The sequence below is a fragment of the Sander lucioperca genome, chromosome 5 (genome assembly GCF_008315115.2).
Source record: "Sander lucioperca isolate FBNREF2018 chromosome 5, SLUC_FBN_1.2, whole genome shotgun sequence".
In the NCBI taxonomy this organism is placed as follows: Eukaryota; Metazoa; Chordata; class Actinopteri; order Perciformes; family Percidae; genus Sander; species Sander lucioperca.
Window position 1 is genome coordinate 43,642,943 of NC_050177.1, and position 17,551 is coordinate 43,660,493.

Genomic DNA, 17,551 nt, shown 5'->3' on the forward strand with positions numbered 1-17,551 from the left:
TGATATAACGTGGTGACATTAACTACAGTGTGCCTTGGAGGTGCTGGTAGATGGATTTTTTTTATCTGTTTCCCTGTTTCCAGTCTAAATGCTAAGCTAAGCTAACTGGCTGCTGACCATAGCTTCAAATTTACCATCCAGGCATGAGAGTGTTATCAAACTTCTCATCTTCTGTAACTCTTGGCAAGAAAGCAAATTAGCTAATTTCCCAAAAATGTTAAACTATTTCTTAAAATATAGTGTAAGTCCAGTACAAGTACAGTTCTGATTCTACTGAATAGTGAATATACCTACAACATACATCCTCCTCTGGTGTGTACACATACACAAGAACACACCTTTTAATTCCAGTTGACACACAAAAACACTACTTCTTTAAATCAGTTGGCTTCCGAGAAACCCCTCAGACGCCCCCACACCCCCACCCCACTTTCACCAGCTCAGCTAATCCATCTCCCTGCACTGTGGAAGATAGAGGGCAGTCAAGATGGATAGGGGTTTTTTGTAGACTCAAAGCCTTCCCCCTACCCACCCATTCTCAGCTCCTTTAACTCCTTTTCTACCTATCTCTCTTCACTCTTCTCTCCCTCCTGCTGCTCTTTCCATAGAGCTCATTGTGCTGTGGTGCAGCAAAGAGATCCTTGCCAGCCTTTTGAGAAGACAAGTTGGGATGAGGAGAGGACAACCTCTCTAGGGCCGGTGTAGTTTATCTTTTAAAAGCTATTTCATTTTCTTCGGCTTCCATAAGTCTATGGGAGGCTTAAGGAGAGCATTTGGCAGGTGTAGGGCTGGCACAGCAAAATCAGAAGAGAATAACAGGGAAGGAAGGGAAGACGGAGGGAGTTTGTGGCAGATGGACAGTAAGGGGACAGAGAAGATGAGTGGAGACAGCAAGAAAAGGGAAGGTGGTGAGGGGAAAATGACAGAAAATGGGAGCATGGAGAGCCCCATGGAGTGCTGAAGTACTGTCACCTTGCTGCTGAGAGCCAGTTTTAGGAAATGGGAGGCACTCAGTGCAGTTCTAGCAGGAGACCACTAAACCCTATTTTAAGAAAGAAGGGCCTCAAATCCCTACCATCAATCCCTGCAGGAAAACACACACATCTGTCATACTTGTGAGGAGAGTCCACTGACTATTTTCTAGCCTCTTGACTTAAAGGGCCATATTATGGCCACATTTTTAAGACCCTTTACAACAAAGTACACACATATTCCTTTCACTATTATACTACTATTTTCCTGCCTGTCGTCTATGCAGCAACTGCTTTCCAATAATTCCAGTACAGAACATATATTTACAAATGCCTGAATGCCTTGAAACTGATGGAACTGATTGACTCCAGCTATAAATGTCTCTGTTCACGTTTCAACGTTTTATCATGAACTGCTTCAGGTCTCTAGCCATCTAACATCTCAGTTTTCTCTTTCCATAGTTCCACTTTAACCCAGCACAGTCTATATTGGTAATGGAGGGAGAGGACTTGGAAAACATGAATGCTGCTGTGAGGAAAGTTTCCTACATAAACTCTCGTCAGTTTCCCACACCAGGCATCCGACGTCTGCACATCTCCACTGCCGTCCAGTACGTACAGCACTTCTTTTATTCTTCCTTCTTCTTAAAGTCGTCTTTTTTTTTTACTTTCTATCTACATTCCTAGGATTGTTCTGGTTTCTCTGTATTTTCTCTTTCAGATATCAAAAGTGTTAACCCACTTCGGCACTTCTGTTAAGTGTTAAGACAACACAGTAGATATCACAGCCTGACTGATAATTCTCTTCTCATGCATTGATCCCAACCCCCCTCTCTCTTCTCTCTCTCTCTCTCTCTCTCTCTCTCTCTCTCTCTCTCACTGTTTCTCATTTCTTCTGTTGTCACTTTCCTGTTCCTTTAAAACACTGTCGCCACCGGGGGCCAGTTTTTACATTTTCATGTCATGTATTAATATTTCTGCCTGGATTCTGCCAGAGGAATGAAAAAAAGAGAGATACAAAGCGAGAGAGAGAGAGAGAGAGAGAGAGAGAGAGAGAGGGAGGCTGTCTGGTAAAACAGCCTCCCTTAGCGGGTTACCATTAAAATTCATGATTGTTTTAAATATATGTAGACCCCTACAGTGCAGCCCTGGGAGTTCACTCTCCACCCTCCTTTTAGGTTCGATGCACGGCCGTGGACCAGAAACGGCTGGTGATGAAGCAGAGTCATCGTAGCTAGAGGCAAACCGATTATCAAGGAATACATTATGCTAATGACTGCTAAACTTGCGTCATCGCTAAATGTTGTTCAAATTAGTTTTTTCTCGCAGACCGCTGACTGGTCTGCAGTTGCCATAGCTGTGTGCATGCCTGAGTGTGTGTGCATGTGTGTATTGAGGGATGAAAACAGCGTGAAACAGTACTTGCGGATATGTGTGGCAAATGTGCGAGAGGGCGTCCATTCAAAAACATATGTAGAGACTCAGTGATGAGGTGTATTTTAGCTTCCAGTTTATTTTTATACTCGCATCCAGAAGAGACACCAGTGGAATAAAATCTCCTCAAGTTAGTCATACGCTGAGAGCCTGAAACATGGCATCCTGTCAAAACTGCATAAACTCCCCTCACTGCTACAGACAGTATCGCTCCTCACAAATGCACAGAAATTTTAAATATTTCCTGCCAATGCAACAAAACTTGTTTCATGCTGATGCCTATAGTAACTGCAGTTACTGCAGGCATTAAGAAAATAATTAAGCAAACAGCGTTAAACTTAAAAACAACCTTTGTGGACTCCCCTTCATTTTTTTTCATTGGGAAAACTTATTCGACCACTTATTCCACATGCCTTTATTTTAGTAATCTAGCATTTTAGTTCTTTCTTACTATTTATGAACTTCTCCATTTAAATACCTACAAGATATAAGGCCTATTGAGATAGCCAATACTTGTGAAGGAATGTGGCTCAATAGAAATGTCAGATATATTGATGTATGTGTTGCAGCACAGTTTACATCAGAATGTAGGTGAGAAAATAGAGGATGCAAAACAGCTGAAATCTATTGCCCAGGTTTCTAACGCAGGAAATCAGCTTGTAATGACTTCTTGCTGTAGCTGGTTACAGAGCTACAGAAGGGAAAGAAAGCATTGATGTCCTTCCCACTGACAGACGTTTGTGTGCTTGAAAGGCTTTTGGTGAAATGTAAAAACAAAAATTAGGTTGTTTGTTCAGCTTTCACGGCTCTCCCCTCTGTCCTCTCATTTTAATGTCTCTTATTTCTCATTTGATTGATGTGCAATATGCAGTCTTCATGCTGTGTGTACTGTATGTTTGTATCATGCATCACAATGGTTATGAGTCAGATATCTGCACTCATTTGTGTGAATATGGGCATCTGTGTGTGTCTGCTCCCTCATGTGTGGCTGTGTTGTGAGCTCACAGTTTGCTAGCTCAAGTCCTAGAGAGCCAATATGTGTCCGTCTATTAAAGGTTGCCAGTGGATGCCGTGCATTTAAACACATGCTAGCACATGCTGACAGGCAGGCAGGGAGGCAGGCATGCATGTGTGAAAACCCAGCAAGCACACTGTTGCAGGTCTGTGTCTCTGCTTCCTGAGAGTGTTTTACCCCTGTGGTCTGGATTTATATTTATGTAATGTTTCACAGTTTTACATTCTGATGCTGAACACTGTAGGTATACTTGTGTTAGGGACCAATCTATTTATAAAATGTCTTTTGTGCCCCTTTGTGCCCTCTGTCATCTTTTGGTGCTGTGTATTAAGTTGATGGTCCTTATATAAGACCTTCTTTTTACTGAATAGGGCTCAGCCATGTTGAGTGAAAGCAGGATGAAAATAAAGAAATGCACTTGGAGACACTGTCATACACTCACAAAGGGCAACTTGTATATGCTGGACATATACATGGTATCGTATAAGGTTTCAGTAATATTAGTCACCAATGAAAATTAGTTTTTTCATTTCAATGTTATTACTGACTACACACTACTACACACCCACATGAGAAAGAAACTTTATCTGGGTTCTTAAAATGAGGCTGCAGCTGCTAATTAGCATATGAGAACAGTAGGCTATAAACCATGAACTAGAAAATGCATTTTCTGCAGAAAATTCTTGTGAATGCTGAAATGCTAAAAAAGTGATGAAAAAGTCATAGTATGTTGAAAAACACCATTAAAAAGGCATAGTATAGTATGTCGAAAAAAGGCAAAATACTGTACGTCGGAGAAAGTGATAAAAAAATCATAGCATAATATATCGAAATAAGTGTTAAAAAAAGTCAAAGTATAGCATGTCAAAATAAGCCATAGTTTAGCATGTCGAAAAAAGTTTGAAGTTATGAAAAGGGCCAGGCAAGACTGGAAATCAAACCAAGGGTAGAGTCTACAATGCTACATGCTGGTTGACTGTTGGTGCAGTGTTAACCCCTGCAGTGTTAACCCCTGTGCCACTGTGCAACCAAAGATGTTTGTTGAAAACAGTAATAGTATAGTATGTCAAAAAAAGCCATTACAAAATGATAGTATAGTATGTCGAAAAAAGTCATGATATAGTACGTAGTGACTATGTGTTGGTTGACTGTTGGTGCAGTGTTAACCCCTGACCCACTGTGCAACCAAAGAGGTTTTGTTGAAAACAGTAATGGTTAATCACTTTTTTCGACATACTATACTCTAATTTTGTAATGGCTGGTATGTCAAAGAAAGCCATTACAAAGTTAGAGTATAGTATGTCGAAAAAAGTGATGAAAAAGTCATAGTATGTTGAAAAACACCATTAAAAAGGCATAGTATAGTATGTCGAAAAAAGTGATTGTATGGTATGTCGAAAAAAGGCAAAATACCGTACGTCGGAGAAAGTGATAAAAAAGTCATAGCATAATATATCGAAATACGTGTTAAAAAAGTCATAGTATAGTATGCCGAAAAAAGTCACAGTATAGCATGTCAAAAAAGTCATAGTATAGCATGTTGAAAAAAGTGATAAAAAGTCATAGTATAGCATGTTGAAAAAAGTGATAAAAAGTCATAGTATAGCATGTTGAAATAAGCCATAGTATAGCATGTCGAAAAAGCGATAAAAAGTCACAGTATAGCATGTCGAAATAAGCCATAGTTTAGCATGTCGAAAAAAGTTTGAAGTTATGAAAAGGGCCAGCCCTATGGTGGCCGACAGGGGCAAACGCCCTGCAACTTAAGAAAACACACGCAAATGGACAAAACATAAGAAAATTAAGAAAACAACTTCATTCATTTGATAACACATGTGCAGCATTCAGCAAACACGCTGCAAATGCACACAACAAGCTGCCTTTTTATTAGTCGGGTATGGCTGCAGCCTGGAGAACTCCATAGACTGTATATTAAATTCATATTATTATTATTATTATTATTATTATTATTATTAATAACATAATATATTATTAATATACAGTCTATGCTCCTGTCTCATGCCCTCCCGGCTGGTGCTGAAGCTTCGGCTTTTCAAAATAAAAGCTTGCGTCTAGTCCGCTATGTGTTTGTACTTTGGTGTATTGGATGTTTGTGAACTAAACAGTACGGCAATCATGCTAATGACTACAATAACTTTTTCAGCAGATGTCTTACTTACAACACGTTGGAGTTAGCAAAGCAGTTTTGTGTTTATATGTGCGGGCAGGATTTATTCAGTTTGATAAATCCCACGGTAAATTGGCTGGTTTACTAAACAGGGAGGGACTATAAATCCTGTCAGTTTTTTGTATTTCAAGAGTGAATTGCTCCACAATATGAATACAGATTGATCACTTATTTTGTTGGTAACCGTTGTTGTATAATCACAATATTACACTTGAGGAGGCCTATACTTCAGTAATATGCCTTTCGGACCTCGAAATTAAACCCTCTCATGTAATATGGCTTAAAGAAACGTCAACGTTAAACGCTGATGCAGTTTTAAATGTTTTATTACCACAAATTTACAGACGTCTCTGCTGATTGACTATCACCTGTGACCTGAGCCGAGACACACCCACCAAACGAGAGAAAACATATCTCAAACATAGACTTATTTACAGTCTATGCAGTTGCTCTCTCTCTCTCTCTCTCTCTCTCTCTCTCTCTCTCTCTCTCTCTCTCTCTCCCCGTGGGGTCGAAAATCAAGCTGTTCACTTAGCTGCTCCCTCTAAAGGTCTGGAGAACTTCCGTTGTGTAATCTGGATGCTGCGTTTTTTTGTTGCATTTGTTTTCTGGGTTTGTGTGCTTTTCTTTTTGCATCGTTTCATATTTGCAGCGCGTTTATGTATTTGGTTGTGATGTGTGTATTTGCAGTGCGTTTATGTATTTGGTTGTGTTGTGTGTATTTGCAGTGCGTTTGCTGAATGCTGCGCATGTGTTGTCAAATTAATGAAGTTGTTTTTCTTTTTGCATCGCTTCTTTTTTTGGGGTTTGCATGCTTTTCTTTTTGCATCGTTTTTTATTTGCAGTGTGTTTATTGTCAAATCAATGAAGTTGTTTTCTTAATTTGCTTGTGTTTTGTCTATTTGCGTGTGTTTTCTTAAGTTGCAGGGCGTTTGCCCCTGTCAGCCACCGTATAGCCCAGACTGGAAATCAAACCAAGGGCAGAGTCTACAATGCTACACTTTACTTTACTATACTTTGACTTTTTCATCAGTTTATTCGACATTGTTATATACCAATGATAATTTATATTATCATATAATAGACAGGGCCACTGAAGTTATATCAAAGTTCATGTTTACTTGTGAACACAAGGAGACAATTACAGTACTCACAGCATGAGTACAGAAGTGACCTAACGAAAAGCTCTCTACAGCCGCTTTTTTCAATACCAAGTGAAATGCAATAAATCATGATACAGAGTTGATGTCGTCAATTGTTATCTTGTCAGAGTCAATGACGTCTCCCTTATCTGGTCTGGGAGGGCATGTATGCCCTCAGGAACACACCGTGCTTAGACAAGGACAAAACAGTGGCTCCTATGTTATCTTGTGAGGTCAAGCAGTGTTTTGGTTTCCCACACACATCCACAACAGTTTAATTTAACAGAGAGAGAGAAAGAGTGATCAGTATAATATTATTCTATGCAACCAGTTTAATAAATAACAAGAGAGAAAGTATGTATCATAATTTCTCTAACAGACATGCTATACTATGACCTTTTCAAAACTTTTTTGACTTACTAAACTGTGACTTTTTGACATACTATACTATATCAGTTTTTTCCAACATATTGTACTAATATAGTATAGCATGTGGAAAAAAATTATAAAAAAGTCATAGTATTGCATGTGGAAAAAAGTGATGAAAAGTCATAGTATAGCATGTCGAAAAAAAGCCATAGTATAGCATGTTGAAAAAAGTCATAGTATAGTATGTCGAAAAAAGTAATAGTATGACTTTTTGTATGACATACTATACTATAACTTTTTCATAATAAAATAAGATATGTGTCAGGACAGATGATAGGGTGATAAGAGTATTCTTGGAAGACAGAAGTTTGAGTGTTCAAGTCTTCTATGTTCTGGTAAGTTTTGAGTTCCAACATACTAAGTGAAGGAGACAAATATGCCAAAAACTAAATTATCTGTCAGAGTTATCTGTCTGGTGGGACGACCTCTAGCTCACCCAGTAAGAGCGTGCTCCCTATGTAGGCTGAGTCCTTTGCAGCGGCCCGGGTTCGAATCCAACCCGCAGCCCTTTGCTGCGTGTCATCCAGAAAGTTTATGTTTTTAAAAAAAAAGTAATAGCATAGTATGTTGTAAAAAGTGATTTAAAAAAAGTAATAGTATACAGCATGTCGAAAAAAGTGATAAAAAAAATCATTGTATAGCATGTTGAAAAAAGTCATAGTATCTAGTATCTCTAGTATCTCGAGAAAGAGATAAAAAGTCATAGTATAGCATGTTGATAAAAAGTGATAAAAAAGTCGTAGTATAGTATGTCGAAAAAAGTCATAGTACAGCATGTCGAATAAACTGATGAAAAAGTCAAAGTATAGTATTTCGAAAAAAGTGATACAAATTACTGAAACATATGAGGTTTGAACACAAAACATTTTGTCATCCAATCATTGTCTGATCAACCTAAGCTTTCTAACCTGACAGAATTTTGTTCTTGGCATATTTGTCTCTTTTACTTAATATATTGGACCACAAAACTCACAAACACATAAGATTTGAACACTCAACCTTCTAATCATACTCTTATCACCCTAAGCTATCTGTCCTGAAAAGCAAGATTTGTTTTTGGCATATCTGTCTCTTTGGTCTAGAATTCATCTGAAAAGTCAGTATTGCATGTCAAAAAAAGTGATAAAAAAGCCATAGTAAAGCACGTCAAAAAAAGTGATTAAAAGAAGTCATAGTATAGCATGTCGAAAAAGTTATAAAAAATGTCATAGTATAACATGTCGAAAAAAGTGATAAAAAGGTCATAGCACAAATAGCATGTCGAATAAACTGATGAAAAGTCAAAATATAGTATTTTGAAAAAAATGATAAAAATTACAGAAACATATAAAGTTTGAACACAAAACCTTGTGTCTTCCAATCATTGTCTGATCACCCTAAGGTATATAACCTAAGAGAAAGCTTTGTTTTTGGCATATTTGTCTCTTTCACTTAGTATCTAAGACCTCAAAACTTACCAAAACATAGAAGATTCAAACACTCAACCTTCTGTCTTCCAATCACACCCTTATCAGCCTAAGCTATCTGTCCTGACGTGAACTTCATATTTTCGTGAAAAAGTGGTAGTATAGTATGTCGAAAAAAGTCATAGTATAGCATGTCAAAAAAGTGATACAAAAGTCATAGTATAGCATGTTGAAAAAGTGAAAAAAAATGTCCTAGTATAGCATGTCGAAAAAAGCCATCAAAATATCAAAGTGTAGTATGTTGAAAAAGATGTACAGGATGCACTGGAAATGGAACCTGGGTGAGAGTCTGCATTGATTACTTGCTGTTACTTGTTAACTGTTGGCAGCAGTGATAACCTCTAAGCCAGTGTGCCATCGAAGGTCTTATGTTGAAAACAGTAATAGCATAGTATGTCTCAAAAAGTCATAAAACACCAGCCGATTGCCAGCAGTGCCAGCTTGTTTATTCACATCAGCTCTCACTCCCCTTCTTCACCTCTCCAGGTGTTTTGGTGAAGACACTTGTATCACCATCCCAGACATTGATGCAGTGGTGATGGTGTTGCAGCCCAGTGAGCCCAGGATAACCATCACCGGAGTGGAGAGACTGAATCAGCCGGCCTCCGACCTCAGAGCGCCAGGCGGCACAGCTCTGTTCCAGGACCTCCACATCATCAGCACAGTCACCAGGGCAGATGCCACCGCACATCACACAGGTATGGACAATCACACGGTGCTTACAGGGTACTTTCCCAGTGCCAAGCTCATTATCCAAAAGGTGCAAGTCTGAGTGTACCTCACAAAGTGGTAGACACATATCTCACTGCATGTAGAAAGCTGTCTTGACTAAATATTTCAGCTGTTTTTCATATTGATAATGTATTCATTTATTCATGATGTCCCATAGCCGATGCAGTGCCACCTGTTCCGCTATCAAAACAAATCTTCAGAGAAAGCTGAACATTGCGTAACGTCTCATGAGACTGTGAATTAGCAGCTGAGAGCATTTCTTTCATCTGCTACATCTGCGTGCAACGTGAACTCAAAAAACAAAGGCTGTGCCTTTGCTCTCACACTGCCAAATTTTCAAGCTTGGTTTAAGTAAAGGTTATCAAAACTCCAAGAAAGTAGTTGCCAGTGAATCTGTGTGATTCAAAAGTATGGAATTGTTCAGATCTTTACTTGAGTAAAGGTATCGATAAACTAAAAAATCCCCAGCAGCCCACTATTAATAAAAGAGACTTCTGTAAAACTGTTGGCACGACACCTCCAAGTGTAACGATAATATCTTGTGAGTAATTTTCATTCAAGTGAATGGACGCAATCTTGGACTCCAGTATCCAGTTCTTATAATACATCCATGAAAAATACATTTTAATTTATACAACATATTTTGCATATAACAAGAGAAAATTGAACAATTAACACAGGGTACTGGATTCAAACTTAGAAAATGTGTTTTTATTTCACTGTGCCTTTAAAAGTAGAGAACTAAGTTTTGCAAAAATGCACTTAAAGTAACAATAATTCCTCTCAAATGTAGTGGAGAAAAAGTAAACAGTAGCATCAAACGGGAGAACCCAAGACCCTAAAAATGGACGATGAGTACAATACTTGAGTAAATGTGCCGCTGGTTTGCACATACATGTAACACCCCCTCAGATAGAGTTGAGTGCTTCCGTTTACCAGAAGTAATCTACAGCGTAAGCTTTTGTTCCATGCATGCCTCGCCAATGTTGAGTCAATTTCCTGCTGCAGAGTCCCTCCGCTCTCCTATGCCCCCCCCCCCCTGCTGAGTAAGACCTGTACCTTCTACAAGACTGATTCTCTGGTCAGGGTCGGACCGCCTTTACCGGCGCCAAATGACTATGACATTTAAAGCCAGACGGTTCTAGTCTCGTCCAACGATCTGACCACCGAGGCTGGAACAGCCCGGCTCGGCCCCCGGCCCCCACCAATCGTAGCCAATTAGGAGCAGATAAGCAGAGCGAGAGGGAGGTTTTATCCCTCCATTGTGTGTAATGCGGCGAAGGAAGGAGAGCAGAAAGTGGCATTGCTTTCAGGAGTCGGTGGAGCTCTTTCTGCTGGTGAAATAGAGACTGCAGCTGGGGGGAAGAGATTAGCTGGGAGCCACAGAAAGACATAGAAATGGAAGAAAGAGAGAAGAGAGATGAGGACAGAGAGTTTGTGTGGGTGCGGGGGGCAAGATGAAGTTCCATAATGAGCAGATTTTGTGTTCTCTCTGGGCTTAAAGGATTCCAGATAAATCACATATTTCTTTTGCAGGGCATGCAGTAAGTTTCTTTTGGACCGTGTTAATCACCCCCTCGCCTTCTTCTATGCTTTGTCTCTCCCTGTCATTCATTTGTCTTTCTATTGAGCGTGCTCAGCACACTGCATCTCATACTACAGTATATTTTCAAGGCTCATTCTGATGTCTTTTGTCAAAGTCAAGGGCATCAATTCTCTCTTAAACTCATTTTTAATGCTAAACGTTTTGTACAGTGGCGGTTCTACATTGAATTACACCCTGGGTGAGACCCCCTTCGAGCTGCTCATTGATGTGTTTTTAACAAGATGTTGCTCATTGATGTGTTTTTGGAGGAAGAAGATTTATCAGGCTGTGGTTTGGGTCTTTAATGGGATTTATTGAAAAAGACAGACTATCACCAGCCTTAACCTTTAATCGATGAGTAGTTTTTTAAAGACAGAAAATACAGATTACTCTGTACATTATGACATCACAATCACTATATGTGACTACAATATCCCTAAAAGTATGTTTTGGGTGTATTTATATCAATATGGGGATAATACACAGGTGTCCACTTGTATATAAATTATGTGAAAATGTACCCCAGCACATACAGTAATGCTATGCAACGTCCCAAACTGGACACATCTGAGAGAAACTTTTTTCATGTAAAATGTGAATATTTCAATGGATATTCCAAATATATTTAAGACTTAGCCTATAATGAATGAATGAATGTGTGGAGGTAATTCTCTGCTTTGGTAAGACAGGCGCTCACACTGACACACACACACACACACAGCCCGCGGCCGCTGCTCCTTCTTGTGAATCCTAAATAGCACCGAGCCGTAGAGCTGGATGGCATCACAGGGTGTCTGGTAGCACCGCGGATACAACTACCTACCGGCCTGGAAGTGCACCATCCCTTTATCACTATTAAATCATTTAAAAATGATGGCCATTTTCTGTTCTCTCTCTCCTCTCCTGCTTTGCTTTCGGGTTTTTTCTTAAGCTTTCATTTCAGTTGCTCTCCCAGTCTCTCTCCATTTCTTTTTTTTCCTTAGTAATTCTTTCTAAAGAGCCCAGCTCTATTTATTTCTCTTCATCTACCTCTAAGATCAAGCTGCACACAAACGGTTCCTGGGACAGTCCTGCACTCAGGCTGTAATAAGAGTGTACTAGTTTGTGTCATCTACTGTACTTTTTTTCAGTTCTCCATTCATGTCAAAGCAGAATCTAATACCAGGATACAGTAGCTTATTAATTATCATTATTAGTATTGATATTGTTGGCCACCTGGGGTCAGACGAACTCCACAACGAGCTGAAAAACACACACCTCTGCCCTATCATTGCCTTACGAGGTGTTTTTGGGGTTAGCAAACATTTTCTCACTTATAGCCTACATCCAGCAGACACAGAGCAACGTTAGCATTCATTTAAGGTTGTGTTTCCAGCCGCCAGTCAAATGTAAATCCAACATTCATTACTTTTGTTTTCCAACTACTCCTGATGGAAAAAGCTCCACTATGTTCAACAGCTAGTCGCTAACTTTGTCTGTTTGCTGTTTGGTGCTGAGCAACGTACAGTGCCTTTATCAGAGCTTTTTTGCTGCTGCCTGCTGCAGTGTACTGTAGTTCCTCAACCAAAAAAATCAGAGGCTGAAAAGCGTCATAAAGCTACATTAAGGTGTTCCCTCCAAGTCCCTTTTCATTAAAACCAACAAGCCCAAACCAAAGAGCACCTTTAAAGAAATGCCTTCATGCAGAAAAATAATACAGAAGTATCTTCTCTTCTGGAACACAACTTTCTTTCTCCTTGTTTTGCTCAGTCTCCCCCTTTTCTCCACCCATCTCTGCCTCCCCCCTAAGACCCTCATCCAGACACACACACACACACACACACACACACACACACCACATGTCTGTCTTTCTCCATTGGGAAGCTGTAAAATGGGCATAGCTGGTTCCCTCCCCAGGGAGTGTACAGTGAGGGAGAAGGATGGGTAGCAGTGAGGTGGAGGCTAGTGCTTAGCAGCCTGTCAAAGAGCCCCAGCAGCCACCCAGCACTGCTGTGGGCTGTCTGAGGGGACTTGTTACCACAGCAGCTCACAGCGCTGTCTGTGTTCCGAGAGTTGACGAATAATTGGAGTCTGGGCGTAGGAGCAGGTGTGTTGTGTCCTGTACTGTTTGAATTATGGTTCTTTAAAGTGTTCATGCTATTAGTTTGGTTCATTTAGTGAGATAAGAACTTAAGTAACCACAGTTAGGTGCATAAAAATGGGCTTCCAAGAAAACTGCAGCACAGTTCATTAGGAGTGAGAACATAATTCAAATCAAAAATAGAAAATTACCTCAAATTTTATTGCCACCAGTTCCTCATGTTTGAAAAGTCTAGAATAACAAAATGAGGTGAGGGCAAACTGACGCTGATATTGTTTGGTAGTTCTCTGGTAAGAGCACAAAGTGTGTGTGTGTGTGTGTGTGTGTGTGTGTGTGTGTGTGTGTGTGTGTGTGTGTGTGTGTGTGTGTGTGTTTGTGTGTAGCACATCGACCCGGGGTGCTGGAGGAGATTATTCATAACTTGGACTACTGTGATGTCCTGGTGTTGGGGGAGGAGCTAGTGCCAGAGCAGGAGTCTCTCCAACTGCAGCGCCGCGCTCTGCTCGGAAAACACCTCGACGCCACTAACTCCACTTCTGGCATGTCCATATATGGTAGGTTACTATGGTAACCACACCAAAGCTACTGTCAATGCAGTGCGTTCTTAGCCAGTTGGTTAATGATAACAACAACAACAAACAACTCTCGCTTTGACACATCCATAGATTCACCTTAACCTTGTTTAAAGTGATTTCTACCTTCCAACTTTCCCCTTGTTTTTCTCTACAAGCAATAACTGTAACAACCCCCTGCTGCCTCTTTCCATAGGTGTGGACTCCATGTCTAACTATGAACAGGTGATCCGACAGGTGCGTTACTATAACTGGCGGCCTGGACAACTAACAGAGAGAAGGTTTCGCCTCACCTGCTCGGAGCTCAATGGACGCTACACCAGCAATGAGTTCAACCTTGAGGTCAGTGTGAACTACTGCTTAATTTATGTGGATTATGATGTAGGCCAATTATGTCCCTTTTTATTCAAGCCAAAACATCAAGCATTCTTTGGTTCCAGCTGCCCAAATTTGAGGATTTGTGGCTGTTCTTTATCATAAATGACAGTTATCTGAATATCTTAAGTCAAAGTGTTGAAGAAAAGCACAAGCAATTTGAAGACGTCACCTGGAATATTCTACAGTTGTTACTATCTTCTGACATTATATAAAACAAAAAACTACAGATTAATAAAGAAACAAATAAGGTAAGTAGTCAAATCTGGACCAACATCATTTAGGTTAATGCAAGTGATCTGAGTGCTTTCAGTTTAGTCATCTTATGTAACATATGGGTGGAATTAAAGATGAAAGATCCAACCCACCAACTCACACAGTAAGATACATGTTTCAAGCACTCCTAAAAGGAGTGACAATGGAAGAAAATGCCCCTAGAGCTGAAAAGCAGCTCTAAAATAACAGATGACATTGCAAATATTTGCATATTGCAAAAAAATCATTGATATTGCTTATGATAGTCAGAAATAGTAACAGAAACTTATGACCAAAGACAAAATTGCTTCTTACAACCAACTGGACCAGAAGTGCTTGAACTTGCAAAAAGCTGACTCAGATCAGGTGTCTGGCAACACTTTCACTTTGAGAGCAAATTAAAAAATGAACCACAGTAGCCATTCCAGTAGCATCACTTACAGCCTTTGTGGCAGAACATCTTTGAACAAATAGCAACTGAAACTTGAAAGATTCTATGTATACCAAAAAATAGCAGAAAAACATCAAATTTAACTCGAATGCAATTCCACACTGATGTGATGAACATTTTAGGCGCAATTTGATTATATCCAATCATGTTAATGTGGACCTTTCAGTTAAAAGTGCTCCTTCAACAGCAACACCAACACAGCCTGGTTCAACATATCAAAAGAAGGCACACTACAACACTGAACACTTTACCTTCTCATAAGGAGACCTTGAACTGCTCTACAGTGAGGCTGGCTTTTCTGGCAGCATGCAGAAACATTCACACACACTCCAGCTCAATGTGTCTAACCACTGTTTGTTTCTGTCCCTAGACTTAACACAGTTTTACTTATTCATACATTCTCTGGTATTTACTTGGAGGGAACAAAATGTTTCACTAGACATACAGTAGTGTGAGCCTTGGAGGATGTCAATGAATCTAGTTTACATTTAATTTCCTATAGTGAGCTGACCCTGTCCCCCAAAAGGCATATACATACATTACATTTGTCCTGGCCTCTCTCTAAAATGTTTACTTTATTCTAGTCTAGAATATATCATCTAGATGAGGCAAGGCAAGTTTAGTTGTACAGATGGGAGACACAGGGAATACTTGGATAAGAATGTGAAATGTCAACTGTGATGACTTTCCCTTCAAAAATCATCACTTCGGTTTCATCTGTTCCAAACCAGGTGAGCGTACTGCACAGTTCAGAAGCAGGGGAGCATGTCAATCACATGGTAGCCCCGCCTCAGTACATGCAGGTGGTCCACCATCCGTCCATGATTCATGACCTGTACCCCAGCCACAGCTCAGGTAAGAAGACTCTCTAAGTCTTTTGTAAACAAATGTATTAGAATCATCTTGGCTTTTCTTATTTCATTTGTCCCATTCTTATCTTCTGGCATTTTAATATCACATCCTGTCAGCATTAGCGCCTTAATGCACATGCTTACTGAGGTGTCAGTCTGACCAAGTACCAGGGGCCTCACGAGACATGAGCTTCATTTTTTTTTAAGTATATATACTGTATATTATTAATTATAATATTACGTATTTGCAACACTGCCACCATGAACAATATTGGGCCACTGAAGTCACAGAGGTTTCTCATGCATACAGTAGCTGTGATGGTCAGCCCCGACTACCATGAAATGTTATGCTTATTTACTGTGTATTTTAATGATGACACTTGAAAATCTGGTTCAGTCTATGTGAATTAATTGTGACCCGATAGTGCAGCCTATTTTTAATAAAGTCGTGTTGTCTCAGCCCACTATTAAACCTTACAATTTATAAACAAACAGTCTAAGGCCAAAGTGACAAAGTCACTTAAACAGTCACATTGTGATGGTTTCATGATCAGCATCATGGACAGCACTACACATCAACAAGCAAGACTATAGCAGCATGCAGCTCAGGGGACATCTTATTCTACTCTCTCACATATCTATTATTCGGAATTGGCAAACATACACTGAAAAAAAACAATATTTTAACCACTTAAAAGCTGGAAGACAATTTAGGAAAACGACTTTCACAAAAATCATATGAATTTGTTTGTGATGATCTTCATGTGTTGCCACTGTGCACACAGCCCTGCTTAGATGATAACCTACCTAGCTTTGTCTTCACTTATTGTTTATGTATTTTCTTATATTGATAAGTTTAATTTTCTGTTTACTGATTAAATGCTCCATTTACTATTGTTGATGAAGGTGGAGAGGGGGGGTCTGAATTAATGTTGACGTGGCATATTTTGAGGAGAGGGAAGGGCCTCCAAAACATATGTAGCCCCATGGCCTAAAGGAATATTAAGGCACCTCACCAGCAGAGCTACAATGGAGTAATCTATAAATAAATAAATCTATAACAGAGGTACTCAAATGCCATTTGTTTGGTGGATATAGTGAGTGATATTTAAATTCTAAAAACTCCAGAACTATGGTCACAAAAAAGCATTGTGTATTAATGGGAGAACTGTTGAGATAAGATAAGATAAACTTTATTGTCCCGAAGGAAATTTGTCTTGGGCAAAGAGAAGCGCTGGCAACAGCTGCATATACACACATACACCAGACATTAACAGAAGGTAAGTATATAACAATGCTTAACAAGACAACAATGTGCTCTAGGACGAGCAAAAAATAAATAAGTTCATATTGCACAGGCCCACAATAAAGTATTGCACTGCCCCATAATAAAGTTAGTTACGCGTAATACGGGATATTCCCAAACAAAGGATGCAAAGTGTGGATATAGGAATTGCACATAGCGAGTAAACATACACGGGTTACATTGGTTAAGGCCAACAAATTATTATAGTGTTGAGAACAGGACTGGTTGTTTGTTCCGTAGTGCTATCGATGTAGGGCACCTACTGGCTCTATAGTGTCTGCCAGATGGAAGGAGTTTGTATTCTTTGAAGATAATGTGTGAAGGATCTTTCAGGGTCCTGTGTGCATATGTGATTACGGTTGACTCAAAGATTATTTGAGGGGATGAGTGTGATTTTTTCCCTATTACTTTCATTGCTGTTTTGATCATGTTTGCTATTTTAGCTGTTGACTGGACTGAGAGGGTTCCATACCATGCAGTCATGCCATATCTGATGATGCTACCTAGCACGGCATTATAGAACATTAGCATACACTCTGTCCCGACTCCAAACAGTCTTAGTCTGCGAAGAAAGTGAGTTATTTGGGCCAGCTTTGCACACAGGAAGTCCACAACACATGTTAGTGATGTATCAAGATGTTAACTGAAGGTGGAGTTTGCTTTAAAAGATCACATATGACACCTGTGTTAACACACATT

General features: G+C 39.7%; 1 protein-coding gene across 2 annotated transcripts in view; it reads left to right on the forward strand.

Moving 5' to 3' along the window:
* LOC116038912 (calsyntenin-2) overlaps positions 1–17,551 on the forward strand; it is a 257,904-nt gene that overhangs the window by 233,323 nt on the left and 7,030 nt on the right. For both annotated transcript variants that reach the window (XR_004897414.1, XM_031283622.2), the window contains exons 11-15: positions 1,434–1,582; positions 9,132–9,343; positions 13,426–13,596; positions 13,811–13,956; positions 15,427–15,550. Coding sequence is in view for 1 of the 2 variants with exons in the window: in XM_031283622.2 (XP_031139482.1) it covers positions 1,434–1,582; positions 9,132–9,343; positions 13,426–13,596; positions 13,811–13,956; positions 15,427–15,550 (802 nt within the window). In the remaining variant the exon portion in view is untranslated. The remainder of the gene's footprint in view (positions 1–1,433; positions 1,583–9,131; positions 9,344–13,425; positions 13,597–13,810; positions 13,957–15,426; positions 15,551–17,551) is intronic.